The sequence below is a fragment of the Somniosus microcephalus genome, chromosome 10 (assembly GCF_052327205.1).
Source record: "Somniosus microcephalus isolate GS21.2 chromosome 10, FLI_Smic_1.0, whole genome shotgun sequence".
In the NCBI taxonomy this organism is placed as follows: Eukaryota; Metazoa; Chordata; class Chondrichthyes; order Squaliformes; family Somniosidae; genus Somniosus; species Somniosus microcephalus.
The window spans coordinates 191,932,532-191,956,457 of NC_140996.1; the positions used below are offsets into that span (position 1 = coordinate 191,932,532).

Consider the following 23,926-nt stretch of genomic DNA (forward strand, 5'->3'; position numbering starts at 1 on the left):
TCTTATGCTCATCATGAAGAAATTCCAGCTCAGTTGGAACAATGACTACTGAAAAAGCAGGCTGTGGTTTTAGCTGGGAGGGAACCAGTTTTGGAGCAGATGGAATGAATGCATCATTTGATTTCTGAATATGTAATGGTAAGCCCAAGTTGTTCTCGAGTTGTTTCTGTAGAATGTGCCATTCTAGCCTGTCTCTTGTTTCATTTTTAATGAAAGTTGTTTCCATACCCATAGGCTCTATTTGAGCTCCACCAGCTTTGATTACTGGAGGCAACGGTGGTCCTTTAGGACTCATCATTGCTACTGATTCTTCATATAGAGTTGGAAATCTCCAGAGATAGGTCATCTGTTTATGCTTTAAATTCAACTCCAAGTGATCAACAGCGTCCTGTTCAACAAATTGTAAATAACATGGTCTTGGTTTTTTCAATCCTTTACCAAGTACAATAAGCTTTGGCAAAGGTTTCTTTGATTTTGAAGGATAGGTGCTTTTGTAGAACTCTGTTACCATTTCAGGTAAGCACTCCAGCTTAATTTCTAGACACAGCTTTGTTGAACAGATCTCTAGTTTGTATTTCCATTCTGGTTTGAAGCTAGCAAGAAACAAATCTTCATCTAGTTTCTTTGTTTTCTTGCTCCTGCCACCCTTTTCATATTGTAATGTGGATAATTTCCGCCTTTTGATTGTTGGAAATGTGTGTTGAGGAACCATTTTCTTTTCTTTATTGCCCACATTAATATTGCTGGATACATCTGCAGCAGTAGTCATAAACTTATTCAAAGATGACTGGATAAGCTTGGGAAGACCCCACTTGCAATTTATGATCTTTTTCTTTGTATTCATCTCCAATATTTTCTTATGCTCATCATGAAGAAATTCCAGCTCAGTTGGAACAATGACTACTGAAAAAGCAGGCTGTGGTTTTAGCTGGGAGGGAACCAGTTTTGGAGCAGGTGGAATGAATGCATCATTTGATTTCTGAATATGTAATGGTAAGCCCAAGTTGTTCTCGAGTTGTTTCTGTAGAATGTGCCATTCTAGCCTGTCTCTTGTTTCATTTTTAATGAAAGTTGTTTCCATACCCATAGGCTCTATTTGAGCTCCACCAGCTTTGATTACTGGAGGCAACGGTGGTCCTTTAGGAATCATCATTGCTACTGATTCTTCATATAGAGTTGGAAATCTCCAGAGATAGGTAATCTGTTTATGCTTTAAATTCAACTCCAAGTGATCAACAGCGTCCTGTTCAACAAATTGTAAATAACATGGTCTTGGTTTTTTCAATCCTTTACCAAGTACAATAAGCTTTGGCAAAGGTTTCTTTGATTTTGAAGGATAGGTGCTTTTGTAGAACTCCGTTACCATTTCAGGTAAGCACTCCAGCTTAATTTCTAGACACAGCTTTGTTGAACAGATCTCTAGTTTGTATTTCCATTCTGGTTTGAAGCTAGCAAGAAACAAATCCTCATCTAGTTTCTTTGTTTTCTTGCTCCTGCCACCCTTTTCATATTGTAATGTGGATAATTTCCGCCTTTTGATTGTTGGAAATGTGTGTTGAGGAACCATTTTATTTTCTTTATTGCCCACATTAATATTGCTGGATACATCTGCAGCAGTAGTCATAAACTTATTCAAAGATGACTGGATAAGCTTGGGAAGACCCCACTTGCAATTTATGATCTTTTTCTTTGTATTCATCTCCAATATTTTCTTATGCTCATCATGAAGAAATTCCAGCTCAGTTGGAACAATGACTACTGAAAAAGCAGGCTGTGGTTTTAGCTGGGAGGGAACCAGTTTTGGAGCAGATGGAATGAATGCATCATTTGATTTCTGAATATGTAATGGTAAGCCCAAGTTGTTCTCGAGTTGTTTCTGTAGAATGTGCCATTCTAGCCTGTCTCTTGTTTCATTTTTAATGAAAGTTGTTTCCATACCCATAGGCTCTATTTGAGCTCCACCAGCTTTGATTACTGGAGGCAACGGTGGTCCTTTAGGAATCATCATTGCTACTGATTCTTCATATAGAGTTGGAAATCTCCAGAGATAGGTAATCTGTTTATGCTTTAAATTCAACTCCAAGTGATCAACAGCGTCCTGTTCAACAAATTGTAAATAACATGGTCTTGGTTTTTTCAATCCTTTACCAAGTACAATAAGCTTTGGCAAAGGTTTCTTTGATTTTGAAGGATAGGTGCTTTTGTAGAACTCTGTTACCATTTCAGGTAAGCACTCCAGCTTAATTTCTAGACACAGCTTTGTTGAACAGATCTCTAGTTTGTATTTCCATTCTGGTTTGAAGCTAGCAAGAAACAAATCTTCATCTAGTTTCTTTGTTTTCTTGCTCCTGCCACCCTTTTCATATTGTAATGTGGATAATTTCCGCCCTTTGATTGTTGGAAATGTGTGTTGAGGAACCATTTTCTTTTCTTTATTGCCCACATTAATATTGCTGGATACATCTGCAGCAGTAGTCATAAACTTATTCAAAGATGACTGGATAAGCTTGGGAAGACCCCACTTGCAATTTATGATCTTTTTCTTTGTATTCATCTCCAATATTTTCTTATGCTCATCATGAAGAAATTCCAGCTCAGTTGGAACAATGACTACTGAAAAAGCAGGCTGTGGTTTTAGCTGGGAGGGAACCAGTTTTGGAGCAGGTGGAATGAATGCATCATTTGATTTCTGAATATGTAATGGTAAGCCCAAGTTGTTCTCGAGTTGTTTCTGTAGAATGTGCCATTCTAGCCTGTCTCTTGTTTCATTTTTAATGAAAGTTGTTTCCATACCCATAGGCTCTATTTGAGCTCCACCAGCTTTGATTACTGGAGGCAACGGTGGTCCTTTAGGAATCATCATTGCTACTGATTCTTCATATAGAGTTGGAAATCTCCAGAGATAGGTAATCTGTTTATGCTTTAAATTCAACTCCAAGTGATCAACAGCGTCCTGTTCAACAAATTGTAAATAACATGGTCTTGGTTTTTTCAATCCTTTACCAAGTACAATAAGCTTTGGCAAAGGTTTCTTTGATTTTGAAGGATAGGTGCTTTTGTAGAACTCCGTTACCATTTCAGGTAAGCACTCCAGCTTAATTTCTAGACACAGCTTTGTTGAACAGATCTCTAGTTTGTATTTCCATTCTGGTTTGAAGCTAGCAAGAAACAAATCCTCATCTAGTTTCTTTGTTTTCTTGCTCCTGCCACCCTTTTCATATTGTAATGTGGATAATTTCCGCCTTTTGATTGTTGGAAATGTGTGTTGAGGAACCATTTTCTTTTCTTTATTGCCCACATTAATATTGCTGGATACATCTGCAGCAGTAGTCATAAACTTATTCAAAGATGACTGGATAAGCTTGGGAAGACCCCACTTGCAATTTATGATCTTTTTCTTTGTATTCATCTCCAATATTTTCTTATGCTCATCATGAAGAAATTCCAGCTCAGTTGGAACAATGACTACTGAAAAAGCAGGCTGTGGTTTTAGCTGGGAGGGAACCAGTTTTGGAGCAGATGGAATGAATGCATCATTTGATTTCTGAATATGTAATGGTAAGCCCAAGTTGTTCTCGAGTTGTTTCTGTAGAATGTGCCATTCTAGCCTGTCTCTTGTTTCATTTTTAATGAAAGTTGTTTCCATACCCATAGGCTCTATTTGAGCTCCACCAGCTTTGATTACTGGAGGCAACGGTGGTCCTTTAGGAATCATCATTGCTACTGATTCTTCATATAGAGTTGGAAATCTCCAGAGATAGGTAATCTGTTTATGCTTTAAATTCAACTCCAAGTGATCAACAGCGTCCTGTTCAACAAATTGTAAATAACATGGTCTTGGTTTTTTCAATCCTTTACCAAGTACAATAAGCTTTGGCAAAGGTTTCTTTGATTTTGAAGGGTAGGTGCTTTTGTAGAACTCCGTTACCATTTCAGGTAAGCACTCTAGCTTAATTTCTAGACACAGCTTTGTTGAACAGATCTCTAGTTTGTATTTCCATTCTGGTTTGAAGCTAGCAAGAAACAAATCTTCATCTAGTTTCTTTGTTTTCTTGCTCCTGCCACCCTTTTCATATTGTAATGTGGATAATTTCCGCCTTTTGATTGTTGGAAATGTGTGTTGAGGAACCATTTTATTTTCTTTATTGCCCACATTAATATTGCTGGATACATCTGCAGCAGTAGTCATAAACTTATTCAAAGATGACTGGATAAGCTTGGGAAGACCCCACTTGCAATTTATGATCTTTTTCTTTGTATTCATCTCCAATATTTTCTTATGCTCATCATGAAGAAATTCCAGCTCAGTTGGAACAATGACTACTGAAAAAGCAGGCTGTGGTTTTAGCTGGGAGGGAACCAGTTTTGGAGCAGGTGGAATGAATGCATCATTTGATTTCTGAATATGTAATGGTAAGCCCAAGTTGTTCTCGAGTTGTTTCTGTAGAATGTGCCATTCTAGCCTGTCTCTTGTTTCATTTTTAATGAAAGTTGTTTCCATACCCATAGGCTCTATTTGAGCTCCACCAGCTTTGATTACTGGAGGCAACGGTGGTCCTTTAGGAATCATCATTGCTACTGATTCTTCATATAGAGTTGGAAATCTCCAGAGATAGGTAATCTGTTTATGCTTTAAATTCAACTCCAAGTGATCAACAGCGTCCTGTTCAACAAATTGTAAATAACATGGTCTTGGTTTTTTCAATCCTTTACCAAGTACAATAAGCTTTGGCAAAGGTTTCTTTGATTTTGAAGGATAGGTGCTTTTGTAGAACTCCGTTACCATTTCAGGTAAGCACTCCAGCTTAATTTCTAGACACAGCTTTGTTGAACAGATCTCTAGTTTGTATTTCCATTCTGGTTTGAAGCTAGCAAGAAACAAATCCTCATCTAGTTTCTTTGTTTTCTTGCTCCTGCCACCCTTTTCATATTGTAATGTGGATAATTTCCGCCTTTTGATTGTTGGAAATGTGTGTTGAGGAACCATTTTCTTTTCTTTATTGCCCACATTAATATTGCTGGATACATCTGCAGCAGTAGTCATAAACTTATTCAAAGATGACTGGATAAGCTTGGGAAGACCCCACTTGCAATTTATGATCTTTTTCTTTGTATTCATCTCCAATATTTTCTTATGCTCATCATGAAGAAATTCCAGCTCAGTTGGAACAATGACTACTGAAAAAGCAGGCTGTGGTTTTAGCTGGGAGGGAACCAGTTTTGGAGCAGATGGAATGAATGCATCATTTGATTTCTGAATATGTAATGGTAAGCCCAAGTTGTTCTCGAGTTGTTTCTGTAGAATGTGCCATTCTAGCCTGTCTCTTGTTTCATTTTTAATGAAAGTTGTTTCCATACCCATAGGCTCTATTTGAGCTCCACCAGCTTTGATTACTGGAGGCAACGGTGGTCCTTTAGGACTCATCATTGCTACTGATTCTTCATATAGAGTTGGAAATCTCCAGAGATAGGTAATCTGTTTATGCTTTAAATTCAACTCCAAGTGATCAACAGCGTCCTGTTCAACAAATTGTAAATAACATGGTCTTGGTTTTTTCAATCCTTTACCAAGTACAATAAGCTTTGGCAAAGGTTTCTTTGATTTTGAAGGATAGGTGCTTTTGTAGAACTCCGTTACCATTTCAGGTAAGCACTCCAGCTTAATTTCTAGACACAGCTTTGTTGAACAGATCTCTAGTTTGTATTTCCATTCTGGTTTGAAGCTAGCAAGAAACAAATCCTCATCTAGTTTCTTTGTTTTCTTGCTCCTGCCACCCTTTTCATATTGTAATGTGGATAATTTCCGCCTTTTGATTGTTGGAAATGTGTGTTGAGGAACCATTTTATTTTCTTTATTGCCCACATTAATATTGCTGGATACATCTGCAGCAGTAGTCATAAACTTATTCAAAGATGACTGGATAAGCTTGGGAAGACCCCACTTGCAATTTATGATCTTTTTCTTTGTATTCATCTCCAATATTTTCTTATGCTCATCATGAAGAAATTCCAGCTCAGTTGGAACAATGACTACTGAAAAAGCAGGCTGTGGTTTTAGCTGGGAGGGAACCAGTTTTGGAGCAGGTGGAATGAATGCATCATTTGATTTCTGAATATGTAATGGTAAGCCCAAGTTGTTCTCGAGTTGTTTCTGTAGAATGTGCCATTCTAGCCTGTCTCTTGTTTCATTTTTAATGAAAGTTGTTTCCATACCCATAGGCTCTATTTGAGCTCCACCAGCTTTGATTACTGGAGGCAACGGTGGTCCTTTAGGAATCATCATTGCTACTGATTCTTCATATAGAGTTGGAAATCTCCAGAGATAGGTAATCTGTTTATGCTTTAAATTCAACTCCAAGTGATCAACAGCGTCCTGTTCAACAAATTGTAAATAACATGGTCTTGGTTTTTTCAATCCTTTACCAAGTACAATAAGCTTTGGCAAAGGTTTCTTTGATTTTGAAGGATAGGTGCTTTTGTAGAACTCCGTTACCATTTCAGGTAAGCACTCCAGCTTAATTTCTAGACACAGCTTTGTTGAACAGATCTCTAGTTTGTATTTCCATTCTGGTTTGAAGCTAGCAAGAAACAAATCCTCATCTAGTTTCTTTGTTTTCTTGCTCCTGCCACCCTTTTCATATTGTAATGTGGATAATTTCCGCCTTTTGATTGTTGGAAATGTGTGTTGAGGAACCATTTTCTTTTCTTTATTGCCCACATTAATATTGCTGGATACATCTGCAGCAGTAGTCATAAACTTATTCAAAGATGACTGGATAAGCTTGGGAAGACCCCACTTGCAATTTATGATCTTTTTCTTTGTATTCATCTCCAATATTTTCTTATGCTCATCATGAAGAAATTCCAGCTCAGTTGGAACAATGACTACTGAAAAAGCAGGCTGTGGTTTTAGCTGGGAGGGAACCAGTTTTGGAGCAGATGGAATGAATGCATCATTTGATTTCTGAATATGTAATGGTAAGCCCAAGTTGTTCTCGAGTTGTTTCTGTAGAATGTGCCATTCTAGCCTGTCTCTTGTTTCATTTTTAATGAAAGTTGTTTCCATACCCATAGGCTCTATTTGAGCTCCACCAGCTTTGATTACTGGAGGCAACGGTGGTCCTTTAGGACTCATCATTGCTACTGATTCTTCATATAGAGTTGGAAATCTCCAGAGATAGGTAATCTGTTTATGCTTTAAATTCAACTCCAAGTGATCAACAGCGTCCTGTTCAACAAATTGTAAATAACATGGTCTTGGTTTTTTCAATCCTTTACCAAGTACAATAAGCTTTGGCAAAGGTTTCTTTGATTTTGAAGGATAGGTGCTTTTGTAGAACTCCGTTACCATTTCAGGTAAGCACTCCAGCTTAATTTCTAGACACAGCTTTGTTGAACAGATCTCTAGTTTGTATTTCCATTCTGGTTTGAAGCTAGCAAGAAACAAATCCTCATCTAGTTTCTTTGTTTTCTTGCTCCTGCCACCCTTTTCATATTGTAATGTGGATAATTTCCGCCTTTTGATTGTTGGAAATGTGTGTTGAGGAACCATTTTCTTTTCTTTATTGCCCACATTAATATTGCTGGATACATCTGCAGCAGTAGTCATAAACTTATTCAAAGATGACTGGATAAGCTTGGGAAGACCCCACTTGCAATTTATGATCTTTTTCTTTGTATTCATCTCCAATATTTTCTTATGCTCATCATGAAGAAATTCCAGCTCAGTTGGAACAATGACTACTGAAAAAGCAGGCTGTGGTTTTAGCTGGGAGGGAACCAGTTTTGGAGCAGATGGAATGAATGCATCATTTGATTTCTGAATATGTAATGGTAAGCCCAAGTTGTTCTCGAGTTGTTTCTGTAGAATGTGCCATTCTAGCCTGTCTCTTGTTTCATTTTTAATGAAAGTTGTTTCCATACCCATAGGCTCTATTTGAGCTCCACCAGCTTTGATTACTGGAGGCAACGGTGGTCCTTTAGGAATCATCATTGCTACTGATTCTTCATATAGAGTTGGAAATCTCCAGAGATAGGTAATCTGTTTATGCTTTAAATTCAACTCCAAGTGATCAACAGCGTCCTGTTCAACAAATTGTAAATAACATGGTCTTGGTTTTTTCAATCCTTTACCAAGTACAATAAGCTTTGGCAAAGGTTTCTTTGATTTTGAAGGGTAGGTGCTTTTGTAGAACTCCGTTACCATTTCAGGTAAGCACTCCAGCTTAATTTCTAGACACAGCTTTGTTGAACAGATCTCTAGTTTGTATTTCCATTCTGGTTTGAAGCTAGCAAGAAACAAATCCTCATCTAGTTTCTTTGTTTTCTTGCTCCTGCCACCCTTTTCATATTGTAATGTGGATAATTTCCGCCTTTTGATTGTTGGAAATGTGTGTTGAGGAACCATTTTATTTTCGTTATTGCCCACATTAATATTGCTGGATACATCTGCAGCAGTAGTCATAAACTTATTCAAAGATGACTGGATAAGCTTGGGAAGACCCCACTTGCAATTTATGATCTTTTTCTTTGTATTCATCTCCAATATTTTCTTATGCTCATCATGAAGAAATTCCAGCTCAGTTGGAACAATGACTACTGAAAAAGCAGGCTGTGGTTTTAGCTGGGAGGGAACCAGTTTTGGAGCAGATGGAATGAATGCATCATTTGATTTCTGAATATGTAATGGTAAGCCCAAGTTGTTCTCGAGTTGTTTCTGTAGAATGTGCCATTCTAGCCTGTCTCTTGTTTCATTTTTAATGAAAGTTGTTTCCATACCCATAGGCTCTATTTGAGCTCCACCAGCTTTGATTACTGGAGGCAACGGTGGTCCTTTAGGAATCATCATTGCTACTGATTCTTCATATAGAGTTGGAAATCTCCAGAGATAGGTAATCTGTTTATGCTTTAAATTCAACTCCAAGTGATCAACAGCGTCCTGTTCAACAAATTGTAAATAACATGGTCTTGGTTTTTTCAATCCTTTACCAAGTACAATAAGCTTTGGCAAAGGTTTCTTTGATTTTGAAGGATAGGTGCTTTTGTAGAACTCCGTTACCATTTCAGGTAAGCACTCCAGCTTAATTTCAAGACACAGCTTTGTTGAACAGATCTCTAGTTTGTATTTCCATTCTGGTTTGAAGCTAGCAAGAAACAAATCCTCATCTAGTTTCTTTGTTTTCTTGCTCCTGCCACCCTTTTCATATTGTAATGTGGATAATTTCCACCTTTTGATTGTTGGAAATGTGTGTTGAGGAACCATTTTCTTTTCTTTATTGCCCACATTAATATTGCTGGATACATCTGCAGCAGTAGTCATAAACTTATTCAAAGATGACTGGATAAGCTTGGGAAGACCCCACTTGCAATTTATGATCTTTTTCTTTGTATTCATCTCCAATATTTTCTTATGCTCATCATGAAGAAATTCCAGCTCAGTTGGAACAATGACTACTGAAAAAGCAGGCTGTGATTTTAGCTGGGAGGGAACCAGTTTTGTAGCAGGTGGAATGAATGCATCATTTGATTTCTGAATATGTAATGGTAAGCCCAAGTTGTTCTCGAGTTGTTTCTGTAGAATGTGCCATTCTAGCCTGTCTCTTGTTTCATTTTTAATGAAAGTTGTTTCCATACCCATAGGCTCTATTTGAGCTCCACCAGCTTTGATTACTGGAGGCAACGGTGGTCCTTTAGGAATCATCATTGCTACTGATTCTTCATATAGAGTTGGAAATCTCCAGAGATAGGTAATCTGTTTATGCTTTAAATTCAACTCCAAGTGATCAACAGCGTCCTGTTCAACAAATTGTAAATAACATGGTCTTGGTTTTTTCAATCCTTTACCAAGTACAATAAGCTTTGGCAAAGGTTTCTTTGATTTTGAAGGATAGGTGCTTTTGTAGAACTCCGTTACCATTTCAGGTAAGCACTCCAGCTTAATTTCTAGACACAGCTTTGTTGAACAGATCTCTAGTTTGTATTTCCATTCTGGTTTGAAGCTAGCAAGAAACAAATCCTCATCTAGTTTCTTTGTTTTCTTGCTCCTGCCACCCTTTTCATATTGTAATGTGGATAATTTCCGCCTTTTGATTGTTGGAAATGTGTGTTGAGGAACCATTTTCTTTTCTTTATTGCCCACATTAATATTGCTGGATACATCTGCAGCAGTAGCCATAAACTTATTCAAAGATGACTGGATAAGCTTGGGAAGACCCCACTTGCAATTTATGATCTTTTTCTTTGTATTCATCTCCAATATTTTCTTATGCTCATCATGAAGAAATTCCAGCTCAGTTGGAACAATGACTACTGAAAAAGCAGGCTGTGGTTTTAGCTGGGAGGGAACCAGTTTTGGAGCAGATGGAATGAATGCATCATTTGATTTCTGAATATGTAATGGTAAGCCCAAGTTGTTCTCGAGTTGTTTCTGTAGAATGTGCCATTCTAGCCTGTCTCTTGTTTCATTTTTAATGAAAGTTGTTTCCATACCCATAGGCTCTATTTGAGCTCCACCAGCTTTGATTACTGGAGGCAACGGTGGTCCTTTAGGACTCATGATTGCTACTGATTCTTCATATAGAGTTGGAAATCTCCAGAGATAGGTAATCTGTTTATGCTTTAAATTCAACTCCAAGTGATCAACAGCGTCCTGTTCAACAAATTGTAAATAACATGGTCTTGGTTTTTTCAATCCTTTACCAAGTACAATAAGCTTTGGCAAAGGTTTCTTTGATTTTGAAGGATAGGTGCTTTTGTAGAACTCCGTTACCATTTCAGGTAAGCACTCCAGCTTAATTTCTAGACACAGCTTTGTTGAACAGATCTCTAGTTTGTATTTCCATTCTGGTTTGAAGCTAGCAAGAAACAAATCCTCATCTAGTTTCTTTGTTTTCTTGCTCCTGCCACCCTTTTCATATTGTAATGTGGATAATTTCCGCCTTTTGATTGTTGGAAATGTGTGTTGAGGAACCATTTTATTTTCTTTATTGCCCACATTAATATTGCTGGATACATCTGCAGCAGTAGCCATAAACTTATTCAAAGATGACTGGATAAGCTTGGGAAGACCCCACTTGCAATTTATGATCTTTTTCTTTGTATTCATCTCCAATATTTTCTTATGCTCATCATGAAGAAATTCCAGCTCAGTTGGAACAATGACTACTGAAAAAGCAGGCTGTGGTTTTAGCTGGGAGGGAACCAGTTTTGGAGCAGATGGAATGAATGCATCATTTGATTTCTGAATATGTAATGGTAAGCCCAAGTTGTTCTCGAGTTGTTTCTGTAGAATGTGCCATTCTAGCCTGTCTCTTGTTTCATTTTTAATGAAAGTTGTTTCCATACCCATAGGCTCTATTTGAGCTCCACCAGCTTTGATTACTGGAGGCAACGGTGGTCCTTTAGGAATCATCATTGCTACTGATTCTTCATATAGAGTTGGAAATCTCCAGAGATAGGTCATCTGTTTATGCTTTAAATTCAACTCCAAGTGATCAACAGCGTCCTGTTCAACAAATTGTAAATAACATGGTCTTGGTTTTTTCAATCCTTTACCAAGTACAATAAGCTTTGGCAAAGGTTTCTTTGATTTTGAAGGGTAGGTGCTTTTGTAGAACTCCGTTACCATTTCAGGTAAGCACTCTAGCTTAATTTCTAGACACAGCTTTGTTGAACAGATCTCTAGTTTGTATTTCCATTCTGGTTTGAAGCTAGCAAGAAACAAATCCTCATCTAGTTTCTTTGTTTTCTTGCTCCTGCCACCCTTTTCATATTGTAATGTGGATAATTTCCGCCTTTTGATTGTTGGAAATGTGTGTTGAGGAACCATTTTATTTTCTTTATTGCCCACATTAATATTGCTGGATACATCTGCAGCAGTAGTCATAAACTTATTCAAAGATGACTGGATAAGCTTGGGAAGACCCCACTTGCAATTTATGATCTTTTTCTTTGTATTCATCTCCAATATTTTCTTATGCTCATCATGAAGAAATTCCAGCTCAGTTGGAACAATGACTACTGAAAAAGCAGGCTGTGGTTTTAGCTGGGAGGGAACCAGTTTTGGAGCAGATGGAATGAATGCATCATTTGATTTCTGAATATGTAATGGTAAGCCCAAGTTGTTCTCGAGTTGTTTCTGTAGAATGTGCCATTCTAGCCTGTCTCTTGTTTCATTTTTAATGAAAGTTGTTTCCATACCCATAGGCTCTATTTGAGCTCCACCAGCTTTGATTACTGGAGGCAACGGTGGTCCTTTAAGAATCATCATTGCTACTGATTCTTCATATAGAGTTGGAAATCTCCAGAGATAGGTAATCTGTTTATGCTTTAAATTCAACTCCAAGTGATCAACAGCGTCCTGTTCAACAAATTGTAAATAACATGGTCTTGGTTTTTTCAATCCTTTACCAAGTACAATAAGCTTTGGCAAAGGTTTCTTTGATTTTGAAGGATAGGTGCTTTTGTAGAACTCCGTTACCATTTCAGGTAAGCACTCCAGCTTAATTTCTAGACACAGCTTTGTTGAACAGATCTCTAGTTTGTATTTCCATTCTGGTTTGAAGCTAGCAAGAAACAAATCCTCATCTAGTTTCTTTGTTTTCTTGCTCCTGCCACCCTTTTCATATTGTAATGTGGATAATTTCCGCCTTTTGATTGTTGGAAATGTGTGTTGAGGAACCATTTTCTTTTCTTTATTGCCCACATTAATATTGCTGGATACATCTGCAGCAGTAGTCATAAACTTATTCAAAGATGACTGGATAAGCTTGGGAAGACCCCACTTGCAATTTATGATCTTTTTCTTTGTATTCATCTCCAATATTTTCTTATGCTCATCATGAAGAAATTCCAGCTCAGTTGGAACAATGACTACTGAAAAAGCAGGCTGTGGTTTTAGCTGGGAGGGAACCAGTTTTGGAGCAGATGGAATGAATGCATCATTTGATTTCTGAATATGTAATGGTAAGCCCAAGTTGTTCTCGAGTTGTTTCTGTAGAATGTGCCTGTCTCTTGTTTCATTTTTAATGAAAGTTGTTTCCATACCCATAGGCTCTATTTGAGCTCCACCAGCTTTGATTACTGGAGGCAACGGTGGTCCTTTAGGACTCATCATTGCTACTGATTCTTCATATAGAGTTGGAAATCTCCAGAGATAGGTAATCTGTTTATGCTTTAAATTCAACTCCAAGTGATCAACAGCGTCCTGTTCAACAAATTGTAAATAACATGGTCTTGGTTTTTTCAATCCTTTACCAAGTACAATAAGCTTTGGCAAAGGTTTCTTTGATTTTGAAGGATAGGTGCTTTTGTAGAACTCCGTTACCATTTCAGGTAAGCACTCCAGCTTAATTTCTAGACACAGCTTTGTTGAACAGATCTCTAGTTTGTATTTCCATTCTGGTTTGAAGCTAGCAAGAAACAAATCCTCATCTAGTTTCTTTGTTTTCTTGCTCCTGCCACCCTTTTCATATTGTAATGTGGATAATTTCCGCCTTTTGATTGTTGGAAATGTGTGTTGAGGAACCATTTTCTTTTCTTTATTGCCCACATTAATATTGCTGGATACATCTGCAGCAGTAGTCATAAACTTATTCAAAGATGACTGGATAAGCTTGGGAAGACCCCACTTGCAATTTATGATCTTTTTCTTTGTATTCATCTCCAATATTTTCTTATGCTCATCATGAAGAAATTCCAGCTCAGTTGGAACAATGACTACTGAAAAAGCAGGCTGTGGTTTTAGCTGGGAGGGAACCAGTTTTGGAGCAGATGGAATGAATGCATCATTTGATTTCTGAATATGTAATGGTAAGCCCAAGTTGTTCTCGAGTTGTTTCTGTAGAATGTGCCATTCTAGCCTGTCTCTTGTTTCATTTTTAATGAAAGTTGTTTCCATACCCATAGGCTCTATTTGAGCTCCACCAGCTTTGATTACTGGAGGCAACGGTGGTCCTTTAGGACTCATCATTGCTACTGATTCTTCATATAGAGTTGGAAATCTCCAGAGATAGGTAATCTGTTTATGCTTTAAATTCAACTCCAAGTGATCAACAGCGTCCTGTTCAACAAATTGTAAATAACATGGTCTTGGTTTTTTCAATCCTTTACCAAGTACAATAAGCTTTGGCAAAGGTTTCTTTGATTTTGAAGGATAGGTGCTTTTGTAGAACTCCGTTACCATTTCAGGTAAGCACTCCAGCTTAATTTCTAGACACAGCTTTGTTGAACAGATCTCTAGTTTGTATTTCCATTCTGGTTTGAAGCTAGCAAGAAACAAATCCTCATCTAGTTTCTTTGTTTTCTTGCTCCTGCCACCCTTTTCATATTGTAATGTGGATAATTTCCGCCTTTTGATTGTTGGAAATGTGTGTTGAGGAACCATTTTCTTTTCTTTATTGCCCACATTAATATTGCTGGATACATCTGCAGCAGTAGTCATAAACTTATTCAAAGATGACTGGATAAGCTTGGGAAGACCCCACTTGCAATTTATGATCTTTTTCTTTGTATTCATCTCCAATATTTTCTTATGCTCATCATGAAGAAATTCCAGCTCAGTTGGAACAATGACTACTGAAAAAGCAGGCTGTGGTTTTAGCTGGGAGGGAACCAGTTTTGGAGCAGATGGAATGAATGCATCATTTGATTTCTGAATATGTAATGGTAAGCCCAAGTTGTTCTCGAGTTGTTTCTGTAGAATGTGCCATTCTAGCCTGTCTCTTGTTTCATTTTTAATGAAAGTTGTTTCCATACCCATAGGCTCTATTTGAGCTCCACCAGCTTTGATTACTGGAGGCAACGGTGGTCCTTTAGGACTCATCATTGCTACTGATTCTTCATATAGAGTTGGAAATCTCCAGAGATAGGTAATCTGTTTATGCTTTAAATTCAACTCCAAGTGATCAACAGCGTCCTGTTCAACAAATTGTAAATAACATGGTCTTGGTTTTTTCAATCCTTTACCAAGTACAATAAGCTTTGGCAAAGGTTTCTTTGATTTTGAAGGATAGGTGCTTTTGTAGAACTCTGTTACCATTTCAGGTAAGCACTCCAGCTTAATTTCTAGACACAGCTTTGTTGAACAGATCTCTAGTTTGTATTTCCATTCTGGTTTGAAGCTAGCAAGAAACAAATCTTCATCTAGTTTCTTTGTTTTCTTGCTCCTGCCACCCTTTTCATATTGTAATGTGGATAATTTCCGCCTTTTGATTGTTGGAAATGTGTGTTGAGGAACCATTTTCTTTTCTTTATTGCCCACATTAATATTGCTGGATACATCTGCAGCAGTAGTCATAAACTTATTCAAAGATGACTGGATAAGCTTGGGAAGACCCCACTTGCAATTTATGATCTTTTTCTTTGTATTCATCTCCAATATTTTCTTATGCTCATCATGAAGAAATTCCAGCTCAGTTGGAACAATGACTACTGAAAAAGCAGGCTGTGGTTTTAGCTGGGAGGGAACCAGTTTTGGAGCAGGTGGAATGAATGCATCATTTGATTTCTGAATATGTAATGGTAAGCCCAAGTTGTTCTCGAGTTGTTTCTGTAGAATGTGCCATTCTAGCCTGTCTCTTGTTTCATTTTTAATGAAAGTTGTTTCCATACCCATAGGCTCTATTTGAGCTCCACCAGCTTTGATTACTGGAGGCAACGGTGGTCCTTTAGGAATCATCATTGCTACTGATTCTTCATATAGAGTTGGAAATCTCCAGAGATAGGTAATCTGTTTATGCTTTAAATTCAACTCCAAGTGATCAACAGCGTCCTGTTCAACAAATTGTAAATAACATGGTCTTGGTTTTTTCAATCCTTTACCAAGTACAATAAGCTTTGGCAAAGGTTTCTTTGATTTTGAAGGATAGGTGCTTTTGTAGAACTCCGTTACCATTTCAGGTAAGCACTCCAGCTTAATTTCTAGACACAGCTTTGTTGAACAGATCTCTAGTTTGTATTTCCATTCTGGTTTGAAGCTAGCAAGAAACAAATCCTCATCTAGTTTCTTTGTTTTCTTGCTCCTGCCACCCTTTTCATATTGTAATGTGGATAATTTCCGCCTTTTGATTGTTGGAAATGTGTGTTGAGGAACCATTTTATTTTCTTTATTGCCCACATTAATATTGCTGGATACATCTGCAGCAGTAGTCATAAACTTATTCAAAGATGACTGGATAAGCTTGGGAAGACCCCACTTGCAATTTATGATCTTTTTCTTTGTATTCATCTCCAATATTTTCTTATGCTCATCATGAAGAAATTCCAGCTCAGTTGGAACAATGACTACTGAAAAAGCAGGCTGTGGTTTTAGCTGGGAGGGAACCAGTTTTGGAGCAGGTGGAATGAATGCATCATTTGATTTCTGAATATGTAATGGTAAGCCCAAGTTGTTCTCGAGTTGTTTCTGTAGAATGTGCCATTCTAGCCTGTCTCTTGTTTCATTTTTAATGAAAGTTGTTTCCATACCCATAGGCTCTATTTGAGCTCCACCAGCTTTGATTACTGGAGGCAACGGTGGTCCTTTAGGAATCATCATTGCTACTGATTCTTCATATAGAGTTGGAAATCTCCAGAGATAGGTAATCTGTTTATGCTTTAAATTCAACTCCAAGTGATCAACAGCGTCCTGTTCAACAAATTGTAAATAACATGGTCTTGGTTTTTTCAATCCTTTACCAAGTACAATAAGCTTTGGCAAAGGTTTCTTTGATTTTGAAGGATAGGTGCTTTTGTAGAACTCCGTTACCATTTCAGGTAAGCACTCCAGCTTAATTTCTAGACACAGCTTTGTTGAACAGATCTCTAGTTTGTATTTCCATTCTGGTTTGAAGCTAGCAAGAAACAAATCCTCATCTAGTTTCTTTGTTTTCTTGCTCCTGCCACCCTTTTCATATTGTAATGTGGATAATTTCCGCCTTTTGATTGTTGGAAATGTGTGTTGAGGAACCATTTTCTTTTCTTTATTGCCCACATTAATATTGCTGGATACATCTGCAGCAGTAGTCATAAACTTATTCAAAGATGACTGGATAAGCTTGGGAAGACCCCACTTGCAATTTATGATCTTTTTCTTTGTATTCATCTCCAATATTTTCTTATGCTCATCATGAAGAAATTCCAGCTCAGTTGGAACAATGACTACTGAAAAAGCAGGCTGTGGTTTTAGCTGGGAGGGAACCAGTTTTGGAGCAGATGGAATGAATGCATCATTTGATTTCTGAATATGTAATGGTAAGCCCAAGTTGTTCTCGAGTTGTTTCTGTAGAATGTGCCATTCTAGCCTGTCTCTTGTTTCATTTTTAATGAAAGTTGTTTCCATACCCATAGGCTCTATTTGAGCTCCACCAGCTTTGATTACTGGAGGCAACGGTGGTCCTTTAGGAATCATCATTGCTACTGATTCTTCATATAGAGTTGGAAAGCTCCAGAGATAGGTAATCTGTTTATGCTTTAAATTCAACTCCAAGTGATCAACAACGTCCTGTTCAACAAATTGTAAATAACATGGTCTTGGTTTTTTCAATCCTTTACCAAGTACAATAAGCTTTGGCAAAGGTTTCTTTGATTTTGAAGGATAGGTGCTTTTGTAGAACTCCGTTACCATTTCAGGTAAGCACTCCAGCTTAATTTCAAGACACAGCTTTGTTGAACAGATCTCTAGTTTGTATTTCCATTCTGGTTTGAAGCTAGCAAGAAACAAATCCTCATCTAGTTTCTTTGTTTTCTTGCTCCTGCCACCCTTTTCATATTGTAATGTGGATAATTTCCACCTTTTGATTGTTGGAAATGTGTGTTGAGGAACCATTTTATTTTCTTTATTGCCCACATTAATATTGCTGGATACATCTGCAGCAGTAGTCATAAACTTATTCAAAGATGACTGGATAAGCTTGGGAAGACCCCACTTGCAATTTATGATCTTTTTCTTTGTATTCATCTCCAATATTTTCTTATGCTCATCATGAAGAAATTCCAGCTCAGTTGGAACAATGACTACTGAAAAAGCAGGCTGTGGTTTTAGCTGGGAGGGAACCAGTTTTGGAGCAGGTGGAATGAATGCATCATTTGATTTCTGAATATGTAATGGTAAGCCCAAGTTGTTCTCGAGTTGTTTCTGTAGAATGTGCCATTCTAGCCTGTCTCTTGTTTCATTTTTAATGAAAGTTGTTTCCATACCCATAGGCTCTATTTGAGCTCCACCAGCTTTGATTACTGGAGGCAACGGTGGTCCTTTAGGAATCATCATTGCTACTGATTCTTCATATAGAGTTGGAAATCTCCAGAGATAGGTCGTCTGTTTATGCTTTAAATTCAACTCCAAGTGATCAACAGCGTCCTGTTCAACAAATTGTAAATAACATGGTCTTGGTTTTTTCAATCCTTTACCAAGTACAATAAGCTTTGGCAAAGGTTTCTTTGATTTTGAAGGATAGGTGCTTTTGTAGAACTCCGTTACCATTTCAGGTAAGCACTCCAGCTTAATTTCGAGACACAGCTTTGTTGAACAGATCTCTAGTTTGTATTTCCATTCTGGTTTGAAGCTAGCAAGAAACAAATCCTCATCTAGTTTCTTTGTTTTCTTGCTCCTGCCACCCTTTTCATATTGTAATGTGGATAATTTCCGCCTTTTGATTGTTGGAAATGTGTGTTGAGGAACCATTTTCTTTTCTTTATTGCCCACATTAATATTGCTGGATACATCTGCAGCAGTAGCCATAAACTTATTCAAAGATGACTGGATAAGCTTGGGAAGACCCCACTTGCAATTTATGATCTTTTTCTTTGTATTCATCTCCAATATTTTCTTATGCTCATCATGAAGAAATTCCAGCTCAGTTGGAACAATGATTACTGAAAAAGCAGGCTGTGGTTTTAGCTGGGAGGGAACCAGTTTTGGAGCAGATGGAATGAATGCATCATTTGATTTCTGAATATGTAATGGTAAGCCCAAGTTGTTCTCGAGTTGTTTCTGTAGAATGTGCCATTCTAGCCTGTCTCTTGTTTCATTTTTAATGAAAGTTGTTTCCATACCCATAGGCTCTATTTGAGCTCCACCAGCTTTGATTACTGGAGGCAACGGTGGTCCTTTAGGAATCATCATTGCTACTGATTCTTCATATAGAGTTGGAAATCTCCAGAGATAGGTAATCTGTTTATGCTTTAAATTCAACTCCAAGTGATCAACAGCGTCCTGTTCAACAAATTGTAAATAACATGGTCTTGGTTTTTTCAATCCTTTACCAAGTACAATAAGCTTTGGCAAAGGTTTCTTTGATTTTGAAGGATAGGTGCTTTTGTAGAACTCCGTTACCATTTCAGGTAAGCACTCCAGCTTAATTTCTAGACACAGCTTTGTTGAACAGATCTCTAGTTTGTATTTCCATTCTGGTTTGAAGCTAGCAAGAAACAAATCCTCATCTAGTTTCTTTGTTTTCTTGCTCCTGCCACCCTTTTCATATTGTAATGTGGATAATTTCCGCCTTTTGATTGTTGGAAATGTGTGTTGAGGAACCATTTTCTTTTCTTTATTGCCCACATTAATATTGCTGGATACATCTGCAGCAGTAGTCATAAACTTATTCAAAGATGACTGGATAAGCTTGGGAAGACCCCACTTGCAATTTATGATCTTTTTCTTTGTATTCATCTCCAATATTTTCTTATGCTCATCATGAAGAAATTCCAGCTCAGTTGGAACAATGACTACTGAAAAAGCAGGCTGTGGTTTTAGCTGGGAGGGAACCAGTTTTGGAGCAGGTGGAATGAATGCATCATTTGATTTCTGAATATGTAATGGTAAGCCCAAGTTGTTCTCGAGTTGTTTCTGTAGAATGTGCCATTCTAGCCTGTCTCTTGTTTCATTTTTAATGAAAGTTGTTTCCATACCCATAGGCTCTATTTGAGCTCCACCAGCTTTGATTACTGGAGGCAACGGTGGTCCTTTAGGAATCATCATTGCTACTGATTCTTCATATAGAGTTGGAAATCTCCAGAGATAGGTAATCTGTTTATGCTTTAAATTCAACTCCAAGTGATCAACAGCGTCCTGTTCAACAAATTGTAAATAACATGGTCTTGGTTTTTTCAATCCTTTACCAAGTACAATAAGCTTTGGCAAAGGTTTCTTTGATTTTGAAGGATAGGTGCTTTTGTAGAACTCCGTTACCATTTCAGGTAAGCACTCCAGCTTAATTTCTAGACACAGCTTTGTTGAACAGATCTCTAGTTTGTATTTCCATTCTGGTTTGAAGCTAGCAAGAAACAAATCCTCATCTAGTTTCTTTGTTTTCTTGCTCCTGCCACCCTTTTCATATTGTAATGTGGATAATTTCCGCCTTTTGATTGTTGGAAATGTGTGTTGAGGAACCATTTTATTTTCTTTATTGCCCACATTAATATTGCTGGATACATCTGCAGCAGTAGTCATAAACTTATTCAAAGATGACTGGATAAGCTTGGGAAGACCCCACTTGCAATTTATGATCTTTTTCTTTGTATTCATCTCCAATATTTTCTTATGCTCATCATGAAGAAATTCCAGCTCAGTTGGAACAATGACTACTGAAAAAGCAGGCTGTGGTTTTAGCTGGGAGGGAACCAGTTTTGGAGCAGATGGAATGAATGCATCATTTGATTTCTGAATATGTAATGGTAAGCCCAAGTTGTTCTCGAGTTGTTTCTGTAGAATGTGCCATTCTAGCCTGTCTCTTGTTTCATTTTTAATGAAAGTTGTTTCCATACCCATAGGCTCTATTTGAGCTCCACCAGCTTTGATTACTGGAGGCAACGGTGGTCCTTTAGGAATCATCATTGCTACTGATTCTTCATATAGAGTTGGAAATCTCCAGAGATAGGTAATCTGTTTATGCTTTAAATTCAACTCCAAGTGATCAACAGCGTCCTGTTCAACAAATTGTAAATAACATGGTCTTGGTTTTTTCAATCCTTTACCAAGTACAATAAGCTTTGGCAAAGGTTTCTTTGATTTTGAAGGATAGGTGCTTTTGTAGAACTCCGTTACCATTTCAGGTAAGCACTCCAGCTTAATTTCTAGACACAGCTTTGTTGAACAGATCTCTAGTTTGTATTTCCATTCTGGTTTGAAGCTAGCAAGAAACAAATCCTCATCTAGTTTCTTTGTTTTCTTGCTCCTGCCACCCTTTTCATATTGTAATGTGGATAATTTCCGCCTTTTGATTGTTGGAAATGTGTGTTGAGGAACCATTTTATTTTCTTTATTGCCCACATTAATATTGCTGGATACATCTGCAGCAGTAGCCATAAACTTATTCAAAGATGACTGGATAAGCTTGGGAAGACCCCACTTGCAATTTATGATCTTTTTCTTTGTATTCATCTCCAATATTTTCTTATGCTCATCATGAAGAAATTCCAGCTCAGTTGGAACAATGATTACTGAAAAAGCAGGCTGTGGTTTTAGCTGGGAGGGAACCAGTTTTGGAGCAGATGGAATGAATGCATCATTTGATTTCTGAATATGTAATGGTAAGCCCAAGTTGTTCTCGAGTTGTTTCTGTAGAATGTGCCATTCTAGCCTGTCTCTTGTTTCATTTTTAATGAAAGTTGTTTCCATACCCATAGGCTCTATTTGAGCTCCACCAGCTTTGATTACTGGAGGCAACGGTGGTCCTTTAGGAATCATCATTGCTACTGATTCTTCATATAGAGTTGGAAATCTCCAGAGATAGGTCGTCTGTTTATGCTTTAAATTCAACTCCAAGTGATCAACAGCGTCCTGTTCAACAAATTGTAAATAACATGGTCTTGGTTTTTTCAATCCTTTACCAAGTACAATAAGCTTTGGCAAAGGTTTCTTTGATTTTGAAGGATAGGTGCTTTTGTAGAACTCCGTTACCATTTCAGGTAAGCACTCCAGCTTAATTTCGAGACACAGCTTTGTTGAACAGATCTCTAGTTTGTATTTCCATTCTGGTTTGAAGCTAGCAAGAAACAAATCCTCATCTAGTTTCTTTGTTTTCTTGCTCCTGCCACCCTTTTCATATTGTAATGTGGATAATTTCCGCCTTTTGATTGTTGGAAATGTGTGTTGAGGAACCATTTTCTTTTCTTTATTGCCCACATTAATATTGCTGGATACATCTGCAGCAGTAGCCATAAACTTATTCAAAGATGACTGGATAAGCTTGGGAAGACCCCACTTGCAATTTATGATCTTTTTCTTTGTATTCATCTCCAATATTTTCTTATGCTCATCATGAAGAAATTCCAGCTCAGTTGGAACAATGATTACTGAAAAAGCAGGCTGTGGTTTTAGCTGGGAGGGAACCAGTTTTGGAGCAGATGGAATGAATGCATCATTTGATTTCTGAATATGTAATGGTAAGCCCAAGTTGTTCTCGAGTTGTTTCTGTAGAATGTGCCATTCTAGCCTGTCTCTTGTTTCATTTTTAATGAAAGTTGTTTCCATACCCATAGGCTCTATTTGAGCTCCACCAGCTTTGATTACTGGAGGCAACGGTGGTCCTTTAGGAATCATCATTGCTACTGATTCTTCATATAGAGTTGGAAATCTCCAGAGATAGGTAATCTGTTTATGCTTTAAATTCAACTCCAAGTGATCAACAGCGTCCTGTTCAACAAATTGTAAATAACATGGTCTTGGTTTTTTCAATCCTTTACCAAGTACAATAAGCTTTGGCAAAGGTTTCTTTGATTTTGAAGGATAGGTGCTTTTGTAGAACTCCGTTACCATTTCAGGTAAGCACTCCAGCTTAATTTCTAGACACAGCTTTGTTGAACAGATCTCTAGTTTGTATTTCCATTCTGGTTTGAAGCTAGCAAGAAACAAATCCTCATCTAGTTTCTTTGTTTTCTTGCTCCTGTCACCCTTTTCATATTGTAATGTGGATAATTTCCGCCTTTTGATTGTTGGAAATGTGTGTTGAGGAACCATTTTATTTTCTTTATTGCCCACATTAATATTGCTGGATACATCTGCAGCAGTAGCCATAAACTTATTCAAAGATGACTGGATAAGCTTGGGAAGACCCCACTTGCAATTTATGATCTTTTTCTTTGTATTCATCTCCAATATTTTCTTATGCTCATCATGAAGAAATTCCAGCTCAGTTGGAACAATGACTACTGAAAAAGCAGGCTGTGGTTTTAGCTGGGAGGGAACCAGTTTTGGAGCAGATGGAATGAATGCATCATTTGATTTCTGAATATGTAATGGTAAGCCCAAGTTGTTCTCGAGTTGTTTCTGTAGAATGTGCCATTCTAGCCTGTCTCTTGTTTCATTTTTAATGAAAGTTGTTTCCATACCCATAGGCTCTATTTGAGCTCCACCAGCTTTGATTACTGGAGGCAACGGTGGTCCTTTAGGAATCATCATTGCTACTGATTCTTCATATAGAGTTGGAAATCTCCAGAGATAGGTAATCTGTTTATGCTTTAAATTCAACTCCAAGTGATCAACAGCGTCCTGTTCAACAAATTGTAAATAACATGGTCTTGGTTTTTTCAATCCTTTACCAAGTACAATAAGCTTTGGCAAAGGTTTCTTTGATTTTGAAGGGTAGGTGCTTTTGTAGAACTCCGTTACCATTTCAGGTAAGCACTCTAGCTTAATTTCTAGACACAGCTTTGTTGAACAGATCTCTAGTTTGTATTTCCATTCTGGTTTGAAGCTAGCAAGAAACAAATCTTCATCTAGTTTCTTTGTTTTCTTGCTCCTGCCACCCTTTTCATATTGTAATGTGGATAATTTCCGCCTTTTGATTGTTGGAAATGTGTGTTGAGGAACCGTTTTCTTTTCTTTATTGCCCACATTAATATTGCTGGATACATCTGCAGCAGTAGTCATAAACTTATTCAAAGATGACTGGATAAGCTTGGGAAGACCCCACTTGCAATTTATGATCTTTTTCTTTGTATTCATCTCCAA

The 23,926-nt window shown here is 37.6% G+C and overlaps 2 protein-coding genes and 1 long non-coding RNA gene across 3 annotated transcripts in view; 1 reads left to right on the forward strand and 2 right to left on the reverse strand.

Moving 5' to 3' along the window:
- LOC147111952 (uncharacterized) overlaps window positions 1-23,926 on the forward strand; it is a 362,777-nt gene that overhangs the window by 11,900 nt on the left and 326,951 nt on the right. The gene's annotated exons all lie outside the window — the stretch shown is intronic.
- Window positions 3-14,911, reverse strand: LOC147111954 (uncharacterized). The gene is made up of 4 exons (XM_085999876.1): window positions 13,546-14,911; window positions 7,625-12,552; window positions 817-6,577; window positions 3-7 (listed from the first exon to the last, which is right to left on the reverse strand). The coding sequence occupies exons 1-4, from the start codon at window positions 14,822-14,824 to the stop codon at window positions 3-5; spliced, it is 11,973 nt and encodes a 3,990-aa protein (XP_085856002.1). The 5' UTR covers window positions 14,825-14,911.
- Window positions 15,962-23,389, reverse strand: LOC147111955 (uncharacterized; the record flags this gene model as incomplete). Its single annotated transcript, XM_085999877.1, has 2 exons — window positions 17,009-23,389; window positions 15,962-16,801 (listed from the first exon to the last, which is right to left on the reverse strand). Coding segments are annotated over exons 1-2 (7,206 nt in total), but the record flags the coding sequence as incomplete, so codon positions are not given.